The 19,855-nt window shown below is 36.3% G+C and overlaps 1 protein-coding gene across 2 annotated transcripts in view; it reads right to left on the bottom strand.

Moving 5' to 3' along the window:
- Positions 1-380: 380 nt before the first annotated feature.
- The window catches only part of LOC110448767 (MAM and LDL-receptor class A domain-containing protein 1-like), a 63,414-nt gene continuing 43,939 nt past the window's right edge, over positions 381-19,855 (bottom strand). The window contains exons 22-33 of one of the 2 annotated variants that reach the window (XM_021495187.1): positions 19,242-19,323; positions 18,725-18,835; positions 15,129-15,220; positions 13,612-13,741; positions 12,604-12,776; positions 12,072-12,153; positions 10,359-10,475; positions 9,773-9,870; positions 6,408-6,540; positions 4,937-5,109; positions 1,941-2,019; positions 381-516 (exon numbers count right to left, since the gene is read on the bottom strand). In XM_021495187.1, the coding sequence (XP_021350862.1) occupies positions 512-516; positions 1,941-2,019; positions 4,937-5,109; positions 6,408-6,540; positions 9,773-9,870; positions 10,359-10,475; positions 12,072-12,153; positions 12,604-12,776; positions 13,612-13,741; positions 15,129-15,220; positions 18,725-18,835; positions 19,242-19,323 (1,275 nt within the window). In that variant the 3' untranslated portion in view covers positions 381-511. The remainder of the gene's footprint in view (positions 517-1,940; positions 2,020-4,936; positions 5,110-6,407; positions 6,541-9,772; positions 9,871-10,358; positions 10,476-12,071; positions 12,154-12,603; positions 12,777-13,611; positions 13,742-15,128; positions 15,221-18,724; positions 18,836-19,241; positions 19,324-19,855) is intronic. The other variant, XM_021495188.1, reaches the window with a different exon arrangement.

Genomic DNA, 19,855 nt, shown 5'->3' with positions numbered 1-19,855 from the left:
GGCAGAGTGGATAACACACTCGCCTTTCATCAAGGCGGTCAGGGTTCGATTCCAAGGGCAGATGTGAAAAGGTATTGGGTTACCTGCCTGATCATGTGGGTTTTCTCCGGGTACTCCAGTTTTCTCCCACATTAAGATCTCATGCGCTAACATCAGGGCCAATAACATTGATCAATATAAGTTGTAATAACTTGTTTCATAATTGTTGTAAAATATATCAGTTTATTTTAAGACTTGTAGTTGGTGAACCGATACAATCCAGACGGGATGTTGATAAAACAAAAAACAAAAAGCCACTTTTTAACGGAATAAAATTACCTTGTCTTTACTCTTTAAAATTTCTTAACAATATTAAGGCAGTGAATAACAAACCTGTTTGATCAACATTAATAGGATTTATTTAAAAAAATTCAAAACAGCACTTAAGCGTTATATATAGATATGAATATAATGTCAGCATTTCCATTTCCATTTGGATTTCCTTTATCCATCCTCTAAAGGAACAAAGTCATCAACCTAAAAATAAAGAAATAAAAGTTGTTAAATATTTTACAGCTACGGCCCAACTTTATAATCATTAAGTCAAAATCTTATGCCAAAAAAGAAAATTTGGTGTTTCCGATAACCCTACTTACCCTAATAATGTGTGCCTACCTTACCTACATTTTTCCAACATGTTACAGGAAATATAGATTTTTGTGTCGGGCCTTAAAACTGTATGTAAATACTTTGGGGAGGAATTATTTTCCACTGTCGGTCAATGGCAGTAAAATCTTGAAAAAGCAACTCTAACGCTGACAGGTCAGCAATTAATGCCCTGCAATATACCGAACTGTAGCCCCTCCCCATAGTCTATTTTTAGCTACAGTGACCTTGACAACTTTTCAAAGCTCTATTGCACATCTACATATAACATTGTATCACCATGCATGTTAAATTTCAGAAAAATAAGTTCTTTTGGATTCTTAGATTATAACTGAAAACGAAATTTAGGACTATCAGATGTCCTAACAAAAATGGGATGAAATGAAGTAAACTCCCTGGGTTAACATTTCATAGGGCTTTCAGTTGACCCTTGACCTTCAGCAATTTCAGTGGTCATGGTCTAAACACATGTCGATTAGACTCTTCTCTTTAAACCAAGGAGTCAACCTAATTTTTGGTAGCTAAAAACACATTACTTAAGTTACTCCCATGCATTGATCTGGATCAGTCCATAATAGTCTACGGAGGTGAAAGGGTTGAACTTTTTTTTGTGAAAATTACTGCTTAATCTGTTACCTGATCTGTTACCTGAAACTTGTTAATATTTAACCTTCGACATGGAGGTAAAGAACACTGATAGCAGTATGTTAAAAAATGACTGACAACATTTTACTCAAGTTAAACATAAACTTAATTGTGGAACAGTGTACACATTCTGTGAGCAATACACGTACGATTCAAGTTTCATCAACCTATTTGGAATGGTTTGAATTAATGAGACAGATGATGCTTTCCAGGTTTTGGACACTTGACCTCTGACCTTGAAATCCACATCACAGTGACCTCATTATGACATACAGCACAGCATTTGTGTGGATGATGCAGATACAGGTACACATCAAAATCCATCGATGCAGTCTGTATGATTAACGGTCTAAGAATTATGACAGTTTAATTTGAATAATGCAAGACCTTCCATGCAACACATCAATAAATGAGTGTGATGCAAAGATCTAATTTTAATTAGATTGGGAAAAACACCACAAATTGAATGCATGTTTTGTTTATATCTTAAATTACAGGCAAATTTGGGATATACCTTAAATCACAGGCATATTTTGTATAAACACCTTAAATTACAGGCATATTTTGTATAAACACCTTAAATTACAGGCATACTTTCTTTCTATCTAAAGTATTACAAACAGTTCTAGGTGAAGGTAAAATAAACTTACAAAGTCCGGCACTAAGCTCCAGATCGTCTATAGCAATGTCTCCACTCCAGTCGCTCCCTCGCACACCCTCAATCGCAATCTGCAAAATACAAAAAGGAACAGGATATTTCACTGTTTAAATATCCAGGCAATAAGTAATAGAAAGGTCATTACTAAGTCGTCCTTAAAAAAATAAGAACATTAATTTACACAAACCCTTTCTATTTTTTCCTAACTGGTTTGACCGACTATTTATAAACTTAAAAACATTTTCAACAATAATGAAATACATTCAACAATAATGAAATACATTCTTAACTTATATTAATCACTGTTGGTCCAGATGAAAGAGCCAAGGGCTTTTGAACGTGGAAGGAAACCAGCATATCTGAAACCCAACCCTATACAATTAACTAACAAATCTAAAACCCACGTAGTCGGGCAAGTAACCGCCTAAATTTTAACCATTTCAATGAGATCTCCCTCATTCCACATTTCAAATGAGGGAGAAAGTGTACAAAATGTGACCAAAACTGCTTTGCTCAATTTATCTTTCAATTTTTATGTATCAAAATATCTCCAATAAGCATTCATTTGATTGGCATACACCTGACATACACCTGTTATGATCATTACACATACCCCGCAGTGATTAGGAGATCCTTTGACCACAGGATGTAGATTTTGAGTTTGTGCAAGTTTGAACTTGACTGAGGAAGTTTTGAGGGAGATTGATAACTTTTTGTCAAAATGATGAGTCTTACGCTTCCTCCTAATGATGGAGCTTAGACAGCTGTGGTATGGAAGTCCCTGAATATGACAAACCTATTCTATGACAAACCTATTCTATGACAAACCTATTCCAATTCTGTCCTAAATGATAAGAACTCCTTCAATATTACACATGCTGATTATCTTTCATTTGTAATTTCATTCTATCTTGCCTACCTGATGATACATAAAAAAAGTCATTTGCCGTAATTGTATATTTACATAATAATTAAGTGATGAAATTAATGCAATACATTTTGAAAGTAAAACTTTCCCTTAATTTGAGAATACACTATCAGCTTGAAAATACAATAAATGCACGTTTACTAAAAGTTTACACACAGCAAAAAAAGTAGTTTAAATAGACAAATCTAAAATACTAGTTCAGAAATTGTTGGGTAACAATTTTTCAGTCTTTTCACCGATAGGAATGATTTGAGTTCGTTCACAGCCGCGACTTTGAGGAACAAAATGTGCTGTGTGAATAGTCAATGAAAATTCAGTTATACTAAGTATCAGACACCAACTATTGCAAGTTGTCTATGGTAGCTGATAGCGTATTGGGGTATCCCAGAGTGGGAAATGACGTCTGAGATACAGGGGATAGGCAGGGATGTGTAGTGGTATAGGCATGCAGCCAATGAGTGGTGTTGCATATGAAGGAAGTTAGTTCTTCGCGGAAATCATATAGTTCCGACTACTTTCTTAACCCTTTCACCCCTATGCAACTTAAGTTAACTCTTCCATGCATTGATCTAGACGAGTCCATTATGGTCTACAGTGGTTTAAGGGTTAACCCTCTCATCGATCCCTATCTAATTTTATTCAACTCTACCCTGCATTGATGTGAATAGCTATGACTATATTCTTGCTTCAAAATTATGAATTAAAACTTATTTTGTCTACTGTATAACACGAATGGTTCATGGGTACTTTCCTTCATGGTTTGAGGCCATTTAGATAGTTTTGTGGTACAAACTTTCATGGATATCCAATATTAACAAGAGGCCCATGGGCCTAAACGGTCACCCGAGTCTACAGTATTTATTTGTTGTTGAAATATGTACCAATTTGAGTAAAAAATAGTATAATGTTATCTTCACTTTGTCAGGACCATGAGCTGATCATTCCTACAAACTTTCAGTTCAATCGGCCCAGCAGAACTTGACTTTAAGTTTGAAATGTAAAATGTTAACGGACGACGACGGACGAAAACGGATAGCAATAGGTCACTTGAGCTAAAGCTCAGGTGACCTAAAAACAGTAGACATGAACATCATTCAAAACTGTATTTATTTTCGTGGTTCAAAAACGACCACTAAAACCATGAATGTTTACACACAACGAACATTTCATACTATACATTATATCAGTACAGTTTGGCAAGCAAAAGAATGATTCAAACCGTACTATACAATAAACTACGTAGTATTATGTATTATATTAAAAGCTTAATGTTGTACAGACAGGGGGATATATTAAGCTAAATGTGGTACAGATAAGGCGTGTATATTAAGCTACATGTGGTATGGCCTGGGGGATTATAAGCTAAATGTGGTATGGACAGGGGGATTATAAGCTACAGGTGGTATGGACTGGGGGATTATAAGCTACAGGTGGTAAGGACAGGGGGATTATAAGCTACAGGTGGTACGGACAGGGGGATTATAAGCTGCATGTGGTATGGACAGGGGGATTATAAGCTACATGTGGTATGGACAGGGGGATTATAAGCTACATGTGGTATGGACAGGGGGATTATAAGCTACAGGTGGTATGGACTGGGGGATTATAAGCTACATGTGGTATGGACTGGGGGATTATAAGCTACATGTGGTATGGTTAGGGGGATTATAAGCTACATGTGGTATGGACAGAAGGTATATTAAGCTACACATGTGGTTTGAATTTTGGGTATGATAAACTCAACATGGTATGGACTGGGGATATATTAAGCTTAATGTGATATGGTATATATGAGGCTATAATAAGCTCAATATGGTAGACAGTGCGGTTTGCGGGTGAGGGGTAATTTGAGCTTACCTGGTAATATGGTACGGACAGGGGTGGGGGGGACGGGGGTGTATAATAAGTTCAATGTAAATAGTGTGAGGGTATTATATGCTCAATACGGTACGGACAGGCGAGTCAGTGGGTACATTAAGCTTAATATACTACAGTCTGATGGTATGGTCCTGTGTACTAGGTGGCTTAAATAAATGTATCAGTTTACCAATCAAACTTACCACAAGATCAGCTGCTGTTGGCAAGCTGACTTCAGTGTACACCCAATCGTTTCCTTGTGCGCCTGACAAGCTCCAGACTGTTGTTTCAGAACCTCGCTCGCCGGACAGTACAATTAGATCCCCAATTGAAGTACCCTTCATGTGAAAGTAAAACCGCAGGCATCGATTCATGGCTGAAAAAAAGAATTGACTGTAAAATTGGATTTCCACTTGCATAAAATACGGCATAAAGATTGGATATTAGTTTCCTATACTTTACCCAGAATATGTTACTTGTGGATAAAAGAACAATACAGTGGAATCCGCCTTACCCACTGCAGAAGTAATCCAACATCGTTTATTGTATTTAACATAATTAGTAGGGGTGTCAATACACCTACAGTGTATCATGATATATCGTCATTGGAAAAAGGTATTCATTTTAACTCATTCTCCCCTACTTATTTAAACTGGACTTTGATTTGGTAAGGTTCAAATGTGACTTTAGGGGTGAATGGGTTAAAAAGAAATTGTTGTCAGAATTGTTATCAAACTGTATCTTCTTTAATATGGATAGCAAAGATTTACTATTTTTTTTTTTTTTATATATCAACCATCGATTATGAAATTTCAACCGACTCCCACCACTAGTTATAACCCTGTGTATGGTTATTGGCATATCTGCAAAGTTAAAAAATATTGCGATACAGTGATATTAAATTCAATTTTGTATTACAATAGCATACATGCCTGTGTTTACAAGTTTATCAATACATTGTACATTGTGACAGAAAGCCCTAGAAATTAGCGCACATGAAAAATTGGCTGGAGGGGACGCTTTTAACTCATCTCACCCGAAATTTTATAATGATCCATTCCAACCTTTGAATTGAAAGAGTTCAAATGTGTCTTCAGGGGTGAAAGGATTAAGAGAACAAAACAAAGATTGTGGCTATTGCTGTACAGGCCACATGATACTGTATACAGGGAAATGTTCACGCTTTGACGGCAAAATATGTTTTCACCCAACATTAAATCTGCCTTTTACATTTAATTATTATGTTGCTTGGGAAAGAATGCATTTATATCAATGCCCGAAAAAGAGAAGAGGCACTTAATATAAGGGAAAGGGCTCTTACTATATATTGAAAAATGTTCGCCAAGACAAACTTTCGCCCTTCACCTGTAAAATCCATATTTGCCCATTTTTAATTTGCCCTTTACATTTAATTGCTGTGTATATTATGTTGTTTACTTATATTTGCTGTAATGATAAATTCTTCATCACAGAGGGTGAAAAAGGCAAAAATTAAACTGCAGAAAAATATTCCCGGTATACTGTATGAATAGACACAAATTGGATCATATGTGTGGTTTCGAAAACCATAACAGAGGCATATTACAACCTGTATTTAAGAAGATAAATCGTACGGAAAGGTGACACGTGGTTTGAGAAACTTAACTGCCGCAACACACTAAGTTTTGGACCTACGTAGGAAAGTAGTCTGCTCAGAGCTGAGGATTGCATTATCTCCACTAATTCTAGGGGAGGAAGCTTCGATAAATGCATATTTTGATCCAGTGTGGGCATTATCTGGTCCAGTGTTTGAGCTTGGGGTGCCTCCCTGAAAAATAAACAGTAGCAAGCGTAACACAGGGCTGAAAATAATATACTCCGAGCTCCCGTGGCAATGCGACTTCCCTAAAATCATTCTCATCCATCGTTTTACCTCGGTGTATGAAAATATGGCAATGTAAGAAGAGCATTTGTACTATATTACTTATTAACCCTTCACCCCTAGGTAATTACTCGAGTACTCTCCCATACATTCATCTGGGCGAGTCCATTATGGTCTATAGTGGTGAAACGGTTAAATTTCAGAACTATTTCTTGAATGTGGTGAAAGGAAACAACATACTGTACTTGACCAACTTAAGCTTTAAGGAATATTTCATATATTCTTTTCACCCTTAAATAATTGATTTTCATAGGAATGGTCTCCCTTTGTATATATTTCAAATCATGAGAATAAAAATTGAAATTGCACCTTTTAGCCAATAATCGATTTATCCAACACCATTAAAACTAGAGGTATTTCTATGTTACATTAATTACTGGCAGATTTTGCTATAAATCAAAGCGTAAATATTTTGACAAAGTAATTGTGCAGAAACCGTCAACTAATTTAATATGCGTGGTTTTTGCTCAACTTTGAACTTAATTAGCCTCAACCTTTGTATAATGTACAGGCATACCAAGTTTCATCAAATATTTAAGCAATTAAGCTATCTTCTGGGAACTGAAGTTTGAAAATTTACCAATCAAAGCACATAATCCTAATAAATTATGTGTGGATTTTGCTCAATTTCAAAGTTAACTTCAGTTTTTATATAATGTAGATGCATATCAAAATTGAATGTTATTTAAGCAAGTTATCTTGCGGAAACCAAAGTATTGAAAAAGACGCTCACCATACCATAATACATCCTGTCGAAATTTTTGACAGGTGCCTAAAGCATACAATAATTCTGAAATAGGCAAGGTGCACTTGACTTGATTGACCAACAGTAACATTTTATACTTTGAACCCAGTTACAGGTTATAGTTGACCGAGTTCATCTTTATTATTCTTTTATTCTGGGGGTTTACTTCATCCTATTAACTCATTCACCCCTGTAGTTTAATAATGAACTATTCCAACCTTTGAATTGGGAAGAGTTCAAATGCGTCTTCAGGGGTGAAAAGTACGGTTTTCATTTCAGGAATGATTTATCAAAGATGAATTCATGCAAGAACAAGGACTCCACGGGAGTGGATGTGTCGCCTGCTCAGCGCCTTTAATAAGAAGTTGAAACTCGACAGAAAAACCATTCTAACACGATTCGTTTGCGACGCGCATTTTGATTGGATACGGACCATGTTCTTATCTGCGATAGATCATGATCAATCGTGTTAAGCTCCTCCCATCGCACTTAAGCGACGCCCTTTTTCTAACCAAAACAATAAGGCGTCCAGCTCGCTGATAAGGCTAATAGGCAACAGAACAGAAACGACCGATGAAATGCATTTGTAGAATGAATTAGAAAGTAAAAAGAACACATTCCTTGTTCTTACCTTCTTTTATTATTGAAACGTTTGTTCCATTCGTGTGAAGGCATCTATTTAGATCCAAAATCAAATAAAACATTTCACATGTGTCATATGCATTTACACAAAACTCTTCACAAATCTATACAATTAATCACAGATTTGTATGCATGCTGACATGGAAATGTAAGAACTTGGTCAATATTAATCCAAATGTGTCGTATAAACTTTGGAAACAGGACGTTCATGAACAATACAAATATTCTGCCTCGTCAACATACAGATCAAGCTCTCGCCAGTATGGGCGAGGCCAAATGACCGACTTTTGAAAGCTTCTTTCCGATTGGTCAGTCAGCTGCAGAATGACACGTCGCCAGTTCAGGTCACAAAGTATTTCACTACGTACTTTTTGTACGTGGAAATACAATGTTTCTAAACATATCAGCGTAGTATATTTGTTAAGGTGTGTTAGATTGGGGGTAGTCAATGTTTTTCCTGTCTATACTGGCGATTAGAACATGAAATTTCATTTAAACTCTCGACCTATCGGTCTCGAGTTCAAAACCAAATTTCATGTTCTAATCGCCAGTATAGCCACTCAAAACAACGTACTATCCCCTAAATAATATATGATTGCTTCTAGCATTACCGTACAAAATTTGAATGGAATTGTTTAAAAATAAAAAAAGGTTCTTTCAATTACTACACGATGCCCTTGTTTGGCAATAAAAAGGGCATAACTCCAACAAAAATGCACGTAAACTTCTGAAATGCGAACTTGTCCGAGCTATATGAAAATGCAATGTGTACCAAGTGTGAGTTCAAACAACCCAAGGTAACTCAAGTTATCGTACGGAAACCTTGGTTCGGACGACGCAGACAAAGTAATACTATATGTCGGCGACACAAAAAACACGTTCCGATGCATTGGAACAGTGATCCTTGTAATTATAATTTTACACTTGAACTGTCATCCGGAGGATAACGAATACCCCCCTCAAATGCTAGTAGTTTATAAATCATCTAGTGACCTTGACCTTGGGGTTTCCAGACAAATTATTTCGCAGAAAGGACCGTAACTCCCATAACAATTGTTGTAATCTGAAAATACAATGCCGGTGCACAACTACATAATATATACGGATCATTCAAGTGAAGTTTCAGTGAAATCTGCCTGTCGGTTAAGATAAAGTTTTTTCGGACAATTTTACTGTGGACGACAGACATCCAGACAGATGGACATCCAGACATCCAGACAGGGTGGTTCCAGTATACCCCCCAAACTTTGTTGCGGGAGGTATAAAAATATAACTACACCTGTAGTAGAGCTGCTACAATATATCGTGATATATTTTGAACACAGTACAGTACACAGAAGTGAGTATTTTATGGGAGGTAATGATACACCTAGGATATTCAGGGTTTTGACGATTCTGAATTCAATCTGCTCAGATTGGTTCAAGCATGGCTCGTGACAGCTCCAGATTGGCATGCACTTGGAAATTCATGAATTATGTGAAACTTTATAAAATTATGCCTATTTTGGACCAAGTCTATTTACTGTTGTAATATTGCCATTAAAAAATTGCAATACATCTTTTCTCTTTGCTTCTATTGTTACTAATGTATTGTGCTACGTATCGAATCGTGACCACAGTATGGAGATACGTATTGTGTTGTCATGTTAATGCATCGTTGCAGCCCTATAGTAACCGGAGCCGTTTGTGTGATCAGTCCATCAAGTTGACAGTCTATTGTTGAAAACCTACCTGCTTTATTGTCCAATCAAAAATGTCCACTGCAGCATTGACCTGCTCCAGAAAACAGTAGGCTCCATCTTCAAATGTGCAGGTCACAGGAACACTCCCTGGTAAAATGAACAACCAAATGTAAATACTTCAGGGCTAATTTAAATCCAATGTATAATTTGTAATTTCTTTAATTAACTCATTCACTCCTGAAACCACATTTGAACTCGTCCATTTCAAAGGGTGGAATAGTTTATTATGAAATATCAGGGGTGACTGAGTTAATCTTGCTATATTGGTGGTCACCCAAGATAACACTAAATTAAATATCCACAAACTGATCATAATTTGGTTAACTCATTCACCCCTGAAATTTCATAATGAACTATTCCAACCTTTGAATTGGAAGAGTTCAAATGTGTCTTCAGGGATTGAACAAGTTAATACAGTGAATTCAGAGATACTAGAAAAGACCTGTTCATTTTACTGCCGAATTATGCATTCATGTATATTCCTTACATTTCATTGAGCTTTTCGCAGCGAGTCAGAAATCAAAGCCCCGACACACCTGTTGGATAGACAAGCATCAAACCCTCTGAACCCTTACCATCTGGGTTTTCACATAATACGCCCGTGAATCCTGCATCACAGGTGCAGACGAATCCTACAGCACTGTTGTCATTGGTACAAGTTCCACCATTCCTGCAAGGCATTGTAAAGCATCCTGCAAGAAAATAAATCAGTTGTCAATCCCGAATTATTTTGACACTTTCAAGTTTCCAGCTAGAGAGCAAAACTATTTTTTTTGGAAATTATTTTTATCATTGACTCGGTACCAGAGACGTATAATACATTATTATACGTCTCTGTCGGTACCTAGCCAATATTCAGGGTTTGAGAACAATATTCAACCATATTAACTCATTCACCCTGAAATTTCATAATAAACTATTCCAACCTTTGAACGAGAAAAGTTCAGATGTGTCTTCAGGGGTGAACGAGTTAAGGATCCCCGTTCTATTGCAGATATATTTTTTCATATATACAGTATAACCTCCCCTTAATTTTGTTTAAAATATAAATAGTAGCACAGTTGGGCCAGCGTAAACGTATTTGCATTGACCAGGTAGCTCAATTGGTTAGAACAATACTTATAACAGTCTGGGGTTCGAATCCTGGTCTAGCCGAACGGTGTTCCAACACCAACACTGTTGTTGGTTACGTTATTTCATCTTTATTGTTTTTATAGAAGTCCTCCAAGGTATGGTCTTCATTTCAGAATTAATTCATCATAGATATAGTCATGTCGGAGAAAAGTTTCCAATGTGTCTTTTACAGTTTTTGGCAGTGGTACTGGGATCCTCAACTCATTCACCCTTAAAGTGCATTTGAACTCTTCCAATTCAAATGTTGGACTGGTTCATTATGAAATTTCAGGGGAGAATGAGTGAAGGAAGTAATAGTGCAGTTTGTGATTATTAGCAGTGTTTTAAATAACTGTATTTAAAATTAGTCAAGTTATCAACAATGTATTGTTGAGCAATACAAATCCTGTTAATCATCCCAGAAACAATTAAAAGCTATAAAGTGGAAACGGATTTTCTATTTATAGTAACAGTGACCTTGACCTGTGACCTAAAGAATCAAGACAATGCAGTTTGTTTTTACATGTTACTTTTATTACTGGTGTACTACAAATCCAATATTTATAAATCTTAAATTAGATTTCTTAGCCTGTATTTCGTCATTTAAGAATCACATTTTGTCTCTTGTACATGATTTCAATGGTAGCATATTCCCGAGTCAAAGTTCCGATGATTCAAATTTTTTGATGGTCCCGCAAAGATCAAAGTTTGACTGTATTAATATAGTATGTTACAATTCTTAATGCAAAATGATACTGTGAAATCACTAATTTTTGTGGGGTTTTAAAATTTCGTTTATTTATATAGTGACTTAATTATCATCATTCAAGATTTCCACAATCAATTAAAAGCTTGACATCAAGTCATCTCCGTATCATGGTATTCACAAATTAATGTAATCGACGATATGGCGTTTCTTGGGGGGGGGGAAATCACAAAATTCGGGCAATCTTGACAGGTGTTAATCAACTACAAAGGGTTCTGCAAAAGTTCTTTGTGGTGTAGAATAGTCTACTTGTAAATCCAAGGGTTTTCAAAGTAAACAGTCAATGTTTTTTATCAATTTATCAAATGAAAGGCATAAATGCAAAGAAAGGTGACATTTGTGTGACTATAAACCCAGATATATTTCTTTATTCTGGTTTAATCTTTCCTGTCACAGTTGTCTCCCTTACCACATGTTCCTGTTTTCAGTTCCACGTCATCAATAGCAATGTCACCGCTCCAATCATCTCCTCGGACTCCAGTGATGTAGATCTACAAAGGCAGAAATAATTAAAATGCACGCCTGGATTATGTCAAGGCCAAATTGAAGGCTCGTTGTCGACTACTAATTGAAATACTGATGTATCATGATAGAGGCAAACAAAACAATTTGATACAATACACAAGAAAGTATCATGATATGAAATGATATATCATTGCAATTAGAAAATGAATAAACAAAAGCACTGATAAACTAATGTTTATTTTTTGCCATAAATTTTACTGTAAGAAACAGCTACAGTATTGTAGAGGACATTTTGGTAATCACATTATTTTTGTACAATTGTGGGATCATTGATAATATTTTCACATTTTTGTCAAATGCTGGCAATATCTTCCAAATTCCTGCTCAGGGGCATTTTCCCAAAGTAGCTGGCAAAACCTCCGATTTCAAAAGGAGGCAATAAGTGGTATTTCCCCATAATGCATCACTGTACAAACCTGTCCATTGTTCATAGCAGGGATTTGCACAGATGCCGTCTCCCAGTTGTTTCCCTGGTTTCCAGCTCGTAACCACAATGTCATAACCTGCTGACTGTCCAAGTGAGAAATCTCAAGACTGCCAATGCCGCTTCCATACATGTGATAGGCAAAGGACAGACAGCGCTGAGCAGCTGTAAGAACACATCAAAATTAACATGTACCACAAGATGTTCTTCTGGAAAGCTGAAAGAGGTCTGCTAAAGACTTTAGTACATACAGGTGGATTTATGTTTGAAGAAATATCATGTTTCAACTCATTCTCCCCCGATGAAATTTCATAATGAACTATTCCAAGCTTTTAATTGGAAGAGTTCAAATGTGTCTTCAGGGGTGAATGAATTCAATATACAGCATGTAAGTAGTCTTAATTATTACCAATATATTCTGTTTGTGTAAGGGATTGTTTCTACAAGCAGTTACCTCCACTAAATGTACCCCGTACCAAAAACAGTACAGATTCTTTTTTAAAACTAGAAAATGTCTAAGACATAAATGCCCTCGCTGCCATGTGAAATTAGTTTGTGTTCTATAAAAAGTTACAACCACTTTGATCTTGATACCCTGAAACATGCACACACACAAGGTACTACACTTGATTTAAATATTCATGTTTTTTCTGCATGTTATTACCATCTCCATAACATATTGAGTCATAAAGTGTTTAAATTGAATCAGTTGATGATTTTCTATATATGGCAAGTGTGACCTTGGCCTTGACCTTGGATGCCTGAAACACAACAATATCCAAAGTATACTCATACTTGACCTTTGTATAAAGTTTGACCATGAAAGAATGAAGTTGCTAAGTGTTTACATTGAATCGGGACGGGACGGACATAGGCAACACTATATGCCCCCCCCCCCCCCATTTTATGGCGGGAGCAAAACAATAAAATGTTGACATTGAAAACTTTTTAAACCCCCATTCTGATGGATGTTTGAAAACACTTGATTATCGCAACTTACAATTGGTACCCAAATCCGCGTAAAACTCTGCAATTTCATATTCTATTCTAGGCCTGGAGGTTTCAATGAAAGCGTACTTGTTTCCTTCAAATGCCGATGATGGCCCCGTATCAGAGCTAGGGGTGCTACCCTGTAAAAGATTTAGTAACATAAAATCAGAAATTTTTCTAAACCTTATGGATAAATATGAAAATCAATGCTTTTTCTTGACCAATTATCAATGCATACATCAATCATTAATCACCACTGTAGACCATATTGGACTCGTCCAGATCAATGCATGGTAGAGTCTACTCAAGTTATAGGGATGAAAAGGTTAAATACTGCATGTAAATCACGAGGCTGCCCTAGTCTGGCAATGACCACCACTGGTCAGTTGCAAGATGTCCTGTGCCGCAGGGGGTCAGTGATGTAGCGGGGGAGGGGGACTGGAGGACATATTCGACAGGTGTTATTCACGCATGATCAGTCAACCTTAAAGCAATCATGTCTGGGTCCTCTTAGCATGGTCAGTGGATGATCAATTTGAGGATTTAACAACTGTGTAAGACTTGGAAAACAAGAGCTGTAGGAGAACAGCATAGCTCGTCTATTAACATTATTTTTGTAAAAAGTGCTAATAGTAATTGGGCCATTACAGAATGTCCCATCTTAGATAATAGATCAGGAAACTAGAATTACATTGTCAATGGCACACTCCCGCTATCCCCCCAAAGTAACCCCTAACACATCCCCACACGATTACCATATGCAAAAATAAATTACCGTAAATAAAATGTAGAACTCATGGTTATGTTTGATGATATGCTAAAAGACTATCAAAATAAATTGACCCCCATGACTCCACCCCTCTAGCCCGGCCCCTAGAGGTCATATCAAAATTCTGAAAGTTTGGTGCACTTCCCCATGCATATATCTACCATGTCTAAAAGTTTCAAGTTCCTACTTCAAACAGTGTAGAAAAAATTATTTTACCCCTTAGTGCGGGGTCAGGGAATTCATTTGTACAATCTTGAATACCCTTCCCCTAAGGATGCTGCCTGCCAAATTTGTTTGAAAGCTGCCCAGTAGTTTCAAAAGAACCAGAACTTGCCCTTAAACTTGAACCAATTCCAAAAGACTTTTGATTTGGACCAATAATGAGCAAATGTGGTCCAATTTGTTGGTAAGGAGCCTCCAAGCAGTTACTGTAACCATATTACAATGAACAATTAGTTAAAAGTTAGTTAAACACCAAAACACAGCTTGCCCAAAAACTTGAACCAAGTGGGACGGCGACTGCCGTGGGTATTGCTATAGCCCCCCTATTCTTCGAAAAGCAAAACCTTGATACAGCTATTTTTAGCTTACCTTTATTGCACATAACAATTTATCAGCCTGTCAATTATCAGAAAGTTTACCCGTTAGGGTTCCGATTATCTTTGAAAATGAAAAGTGTGGGCTGAAGAGTGATTAATAGTACTATATGGCACATGCATTTCTGATGTGGGACTTGGTTGACAATAGATTTAACTTACACTTTTGGTAGACCAATCAAAGTCATCTTGCTGGTCTTGGTGTAGGAAACAGTGAGCGCCGTCTTCGAAAGAACAATGGAGCAGGCTTTCACCTAATTGGGGAAAAAACAATTTAATTAGGCTTAAGTGTCATCAGAAGAGGAACTTGCATACTGTAAAGTGCTCTTTTTTCGCGGGGGTTAATATTACGCTATATTCGCGAATTACTCTCAAAGTGCAATTTCAACACCCTTGTAAGAATTTTGATTATAGGTCTGCCATAAATTTATCACCATCAATATCATCAGTATCACGAAGTTGGACTTTGGTCAGTTACTAAAATGAACTTTTAAATTGCATCATTAGAACATGTGCTACTATCACCCTCGATGTTTCTATGATCAGGAAGAATAGAGGATGACGGTACCTGAACATCAAACCTGAGCATTTTTCAACCTCCCATCAATCGACATTTTCTTTTTATGAACAAACGAATGCCAAATCCGAATTCAATATTCAATATGCATGAAGTGTAACGTAGATAGTTTTATCTGTGCTTGACGGCACCCGATACTAGTATGTAGGTTAGACGTCGACAGAAACCAGTGGAACGCAAAAGAACTCAGTGTTGGAATCTGTGTATAAGGCTCATTTAAAACCCCGCAAATAAGTTCCCGGTACAAAAACAGGAAAAGTTGACACCGCGCTATTAAGGCACTTAACATGTACAGTACATGATTTGGCAATTGTAATGGCAATATTTTGCGAGGTCTTCAATGTTTACTAGTTTGGAAATTTGTAATTATCAGGGTTGCCTACTCTAACGGCACGAGAGACAAACTCACGCTAAAACATCCTAAAAGCGTCATCACTCACGCCGAAACATGTTTCACGCCACGTGAGCCATAAATCTCACGCATTCATTATTTTTTGCAGTATAAGTGGCGAACAAAATGCAACGTTAATGCACCAAAGACTTGTAGAACTAAACACTTTTCAATCTGATGTGATGAACAAAAATAACGAGGTACATATATAATCATGCAACAAATAAATTGAATCGAATATAGCAAGTAAATGATCAGGGGCTGTTTGTTGCTTTGGATACTGCAGTATCCAGAAATAATTGGAAAATTATCATATTTTTTTGTATCTTTCATGTTAATGAACTTTTCATATTACTACGTACTATGGTAAATTTCTTATTATTATTCTTATTTCTTTTCATAAAAACTGTTAATTTTCTTTGACAGGTCATGGAACATCCCATATGCCATACTAGCAATATTGACAGCAAAACAAAAAAAGTGACTGGTACCTGTTCTAGCCAAGAAAGAAATCCTTACAAGAAAGTCTGTTGATTATAATGTGTTAAATTGCATTTCTGATGTCAAGTTGTTTGTGTGATAAATAAAAATCTAATATATATCTGCAAAAAAGGTTTTGTTTTATTTCCTGCAAAGATCTTGAAGGTCACAGGAGTGTATTGCTAAATGGAAATAGGAAGTACATGCCTAGTTGAAAATCCAATGTAGGGAGACAGTATCACAATTTCCGCATATTCTAATGTTTAATATTAAACTGATGAATATTGTATGCGTATTGACAGCACAGTGTGTTCTTTCAATATTAAAGTATTGCAAAGCAATCCAGGTATTAATTCAGTTGGTTTTTAATCAATGAGTCACATGTGTCCATTTTCCTGTACTTCAGGAAACCGGCTACCTATTTCACTACTGTGAAGTTTTTCAAGAACGATAACTCTTGCATGCAATTACTATGTGTATATGGTTTTATTATAAAATGTCAATATTTAATCGTTTATAGATCATTAATTTTACACAATTTCAGCATTTATGTAATTGATATACATATACATTAATGCAATACTTATCTATGTTATAGTATCATTTTTATTGACATTATTTTGCAAATAAATTGTGTTTCAATTTTTTTTTCAAAATTCACTCATTTTTACATAAATTTCCATTTAAAATCCTTAAAATTCGACAACCTATATTTTTTTGTGGCAGAAAATGTTCTTTACTTCAAAGCAATATAACTACAAAATTTGAATAAATTCTACTGAGAAATGGCGACACAATCCTAATACTTTATAGTAAAAAGATCGACAATGCAGGTGTTACAGTAGTAGAGAAAGCCAGGTTTGTTTGATACATTTGTAAATGTTATCTTAACACCGAAAATGACTTTTCTCTGCGACGCCTTCAAAAGTCTTGCACTTATGAAAACCCAGTGGAGGGAGATCTCCCACACTGGCCTCATTAGAGGTTGGCAACCCTGGATTATCAATTTTATCTTGTACACAATGAACATATCAAACGCATCACAATATGTCAAGAAAGACAAGCTTTAATTGAGCGAGAAATTTGTATGTTTTTATTTTTCGCTTTACTTGAGGATGATTTTGCCTATAAATAGAATGTATACACACTGTATCGTATAAGCATTCAATACAGTCTTTATACACTATAAGCAAAACATCCAATTGAGCGACAAATGAATTCTATAATTTTCTTCACATTGTTGCACAGGTTTGACATGCAATATGTGTAATAACCACACCGTTTGTGTTAGGTCAGGAACGGGTAACTGAATACCCGGTTGCAGTTCCGTTATAGTACTATCCGAAAACCGTCCAAACTGTTTGTCAATATTTACTGATTTTCATGATCAAATTTTTTATTCCTTACTGCTGTTTGAGAGACCTCGTAAACACTTGTGATCAGTATACTTTCTTTATCATTGAATGCAAGTATACAATACTTTGTATGTTAAAACTTTTGACCGACATTCTGTCGAACAATGTTACATTCACAAACACCTATCTTCCGTGTTCCACTGAAAGCGATGCACAGAAATACATGTCTGTAGCTTTGAAAACACATGAGTGTAAAGTGAAACTACGAAAATTTCCCAGTCTGGAGGTTAGCGTTATGCAGCCAATTTATAAAGGTTTTGAGAATTTGCAACGTTTGAAAACTATATATTTTACAAGGCGTAAGTACAGAGTTATCCTTGTTTATGCATTTAGTGAATAAGTAATCATACTTTTATCAAAATAAAGGAACATTAATGGCTGAATTTCATGGTAGTTACAGTTACCCGATTTTGGTTCAAATAAGCACACTCAGTTATCCATTTTCGATATCCAGAGGTTAGGCTCACTTTCGCTCATAGCTAAATAGAAGGCTCAGGATGCACCACCAACACCATGTTGCAGTTGCCTAACAGTGAAATTGACTGGCTTTGAAGTCAGATGTCAGTCCTCTGTAATCTTCAAAGGAAATATATCAGCCTAGCATTTGGTAAAGTCTTTTTACCTGCAACCAATCCAGGATTGCAGAGAGCAAAAGTGAGTGCAACCCCTGGAGTTTCGAGGATGTATGTTATCGAAATACAAATCGCTCTCTTAGTCAAAGCTCTACAAACAGACCAGTTGGTTTTTAAATGATGCGACACATTTAATATGTATATTAAATTGTTTGTATCTGGAGAAAATCTTGGATATCGTATATTTCCAAACGGATGAATGTTATTAAAGTCAGAGGTCGAGTTGGTCATTGACCTAACCAAACACTGATGTCATCACTTACCTAAGGTTTCGCACAATCCTCCAGAAAATCCGGGGGGGCAGGTGCAACTTACCTGTCCCAGTGCATCCTCAGAGCAGGTTCCACCATTTTGACATGAGGATACAATGCAGCCTTCAACAATTAGAACACACATTCTGACCAAATTCAAACGTTTCTCTGTAGAAAATTTTAAAGTCATTTTACTGGTGTATAAAACATTCTTGAAAAAATAAAATTTCTCTAAAAATGATAAAGGTAATCAACATAGTAATTTCTGTTATTAAAACCCGAACATCTTGGGAGTCGAGTTTTTTCAACCCTTTCGCAAGTGTGGATGTGTCCTCCGCTGTTGTTATGCGACAGCTAGCCAGTGTGGTTCGAGTATAGCACCACTCTGCTAACCTTAACTGCTTATCATTTATGAGACTTGTGTGTCAGTGTTATGCAATTGTATCAAACATTCTTATGTAAACAAACCATTGGAACTGTTTGTATGACAAGCTAGAAAAGCGACATCTTTACTTGATTTTGACCTTACCACAATATCCTGGACTAAGAACAACATCGTCAATTGCTACATCAGATGTGTATCCAGTACCTCGAATGCCCTCAAAGAAAACCTGTAAAAGCAAATTCAGGGTTTTAATAAATAAATAACAAATAATTAACTTATTGTTTTAAATCCTTCACCCCTACATATTTAAAATGGACTTTCCCAGCCTCTGATTGGGTGAGGTTCAAATGTGACTTTAGGGATGAATGGGTTAAACTGTAGGCATTGCTGTTAAGGGTTCCTGTCCCACTGCAGAGAAAACAGAGAGTTCCAGTTTAGATTTTCACTACAGTGACCTTCCCTTCATTTTGATTGGCTTTAACTTATTCACCCCTGAAATCTCATAATGAACTATTCCAACCTTTAAATTGGAGGAGTTCAAATGTGTCTCCAGGGGTGAATTAGTTAACTGTAGCTTACTCTAGTTCATTTATCCGATTCTATCGTATATGACTTAAAGGTGGGGTCAACATTTGGCCGCCATATGTAGATACATAAAAATGATCAATAACTGCATAAATGATTATTTACAATTACTACCGACACCAGGTTGAGTGATGGGGGTACCCTAACAAAATGATAGATAAATGTCACAGGCG

This window comes from Mizuhopecten yessoensis, unplaced genomic scaffold (genome assembly GCF_002113885.1).
Source record: "Mizuhopecten yessoensis strain PY_sf001 unplaced genomic scaffold, ASM211388v2 scaffold4259, whole genome shotgun sequence".
Classification (NCBI taxonomy): domain Eukaryota; kingdom Metazoa; phylum Mollusca; class Bivalvia; order Pectinida; family Pectinidae; genus Mizuhopecten; species Mizuhopecten yessoensis.
The sequence above is the reverse complement of the archived record's forward strand: the minus strand, read 5'-3'. Positions and strand labels throughout refer to the sequence as shown.